The 2,500-nt window shown below is 30.4% G+C and overlaps 1 protein-coding gene across 3 annotated transcripts in view; it reads right to left on the reverse strand.

Annotated features, from left to right (window-relative positions):
* LOC137618797 (uncharacterized) overlaps positions 1 to 1,125 on the reverse strand; it is a 2,948-nt gene extending 1,823 nt beyond the window's left edge. The window contains exon 1 of one of the 3 annotated variants that reach the window (XM_068349015.1): positions 970 to 1,125. In XM_068349015.1, coding sequence (XP_068205116.1) covers positions 970 to 996 — 27 coding nt within the window. In that variant the 5' untranslated portion in view covers positions 997 to 1,125. Of the gene's footprint in view, positions 1 to 881 lie in introns of all 3 variants that reach the window. The other 2 variants (XM_068348998.1, XM_068349008.1) reach the window with 2 other exon arrangements.
* Between the last annotated feature and the right edge of the window lie 1,375 nt (positions 1,126 to 2,500).

Below are 2,500 nucleotides of genomic sequence, written 5' to 3' on the forward strand. Positions count from 1 at the left end.
CAAATTAACCGTTTTAATAAAACTTTCAAGCTTTTTTACCAATTGTTACACTTTTTCTTCACGGCCTCTAATCAGCTCTGCTTAATCAGTAAATATCTACCGTGCTACAATCCAGTATCAACTCTCATCACAGAATCCATAAAGATATTGTGCAGTCAGGAAGATATGTCACACCATTGCCGCATACCCACTTCACACCAAATCAGTCCTTCATCACCCTCGAACATGTAAATCACTTCCTATATTTTAGTCGACTCTAACCTTTTGTACCTATCGTCCATATATTTTTTAACAATTTCATTGCTTCTCAAACAACATACCCCAAAACAGTTCATTCCTATAATGTTCCCCGTTGTCATACTCAACATTCATATTTAAAATGGTTAAATCTGAAGTTTGCTTCTATATTGTAGAGAGTAGACACTCTAAACTTCTTCACAGTCTTTACCCAGTTGCTGCTACACGATGTTTTTCATCAAACACACCGTAGTTTATACCCTTTCTATCATTTTACCATCACCTCAAATATGTATTCCCAAATTCCAATAAAAATTTACTGATTCCACTTTCCTATAACCCGTAATAAATACATTTTCTCGTTGCCTTCGTTTTTATTAGTCCTTTTAGCTAAAAATGCTAAAAAATGCACATACTTGCACGTAAACTTTTTTTTTGTTACCCACTGACCTTTGGCCTACGATAAAATAAAAACTGTACTTCCTATAGATCCTCAACAATACTTGGGAGGAGGCTGCTAGTCCTATGGCGTTCTACCTCGTCTGTACTTCAACAAAGATTCTTGGCAAGTTACTACGTATAGAGTTCTCTGCTAAAATAAAAGAAAACACTTCGATTTGACTTGCTCTAAAACTGAGACTTACACACAATCTCTTACGCATACTATACAGCATGCATGCGCGCACACACAGACATTATGGAGTAATTTGTATGTTTAAATCTTACACTTGCATTTCTATTTGTCCTTGTTGTCGCCATAGTGATTGAAATCCTTGCTTGCAACACTGCTAATTCGTGTTAATCATTTGAGATGAATTCTAAGTCTATGCACAATATACTAACACAACGTAGTTATTATATCAATTACACGATGAACTCTCTCAAACAGCGAAAATAAAACATTGAATTTTATCTGAGATTCCTTTTCTTTGTGGTATACGATAAGTTATCATTCGCGTATCGCTTGTTATCTATCAGCACTTTCTATAATCAACACGTCCCTTTTCAGATATAGTTGAAATTGTGAATCTATTATGTAAATGTTGTAATTTTTTTGTGTTAAAATTAAATGGCAAAATCTAGAATCAAACTATTGCATGAAAATATAACATTATTTAATTTCTATACGACAATTCAGAAAATCTGTTTAGAGATTTAAATTACATTGGATTATTGAAAGAGAGAAAAGCGTCTCCCTCATCTAAGAATATGTTCCAGAAAATTAGCCTTATGAATCATGAAAGAATACATTTCAGTAGCTTCGTCAGTATAATCCTGAAAGAACATATTTCAGTGGATTGGCATCAAGAGTCATAAAAGTATGGAATGGCTTGAATAATCATGAAAAAAGTCTTTGAAATTCAACCTGGAAAACCATTACTAAGTCGTTTTAATTGTAATACAATGCAAATCAAATTACTTTTCGCTCGTTCATGATAAGTTAAAATCAATATATATATATATATATATATATATATATATATATATATATATATATATATATATATATATATATATATATATACATATATATGTGTGTGTGTGTGTATGGATATATATATATATATATATATATATATATATATATATATGTATATATATATATATATATATATATATATATATATATATATATATATATATATATGCTGAAAAAAATATAAGAGCACTATATGATGAAATGCTAACATAACATAGAATGTTTTTATAGCAACTGTATATTGAAAGTTATATGTTACCTGTTAAGAATAAATATAGCCCGGCAAAACTAAAATTTCGGGAGTATAAAAGTTTAAAGGCAACAGACTTATGTAGTGTTGGTTAGTTTATATTCTAATGATCTATTTCAAGTTATTACTGATCTTAACATACCGTAAAATTTCTCATGTGTACTTTATTCCTTATTTCTCTATTTCCTTTCCGCAACAGGCTACTTTCTCTGTTGGAGCCCTTGGGGGATTGTAGCATCTTGCTTTTCCATCTAGTGTTGTAGCTTAGCCACTACTACTACTACTACTACTACTACTACTACTACTACTACTACTACTACTCTACTACTACTACTACTACTACTACTATAATAATAATAATAATAATGATAATAATAATATAGAAAATGTTATGTAAAAAACATTTAGCAATCTGTTTTGTGAGGACCATTCCGCGAAAAGAAGAATAAAAAGGGAATTTTTTTTTTCCTTATTTTATTGTCTCATGCTGTCTACAGTGATTTTAAAGGTAACATATTTCTACTCGGTCTAGG

The sequence above is a fragment of the Palaemon carinicauda genome, chromosome 2 (genome assembly GCF_036898095.1).
Source record: "Palaemon carinicauda isolate YSFRI2023 chromosome 2, ASM3689809v2, whole genome shotgun sequence".
NCBI lineage: Eukaryota > Metazoa > Arthropoda > Malacostraca > Decapoda > Palaemonidae > Palaemon > Palaemon carinicauda.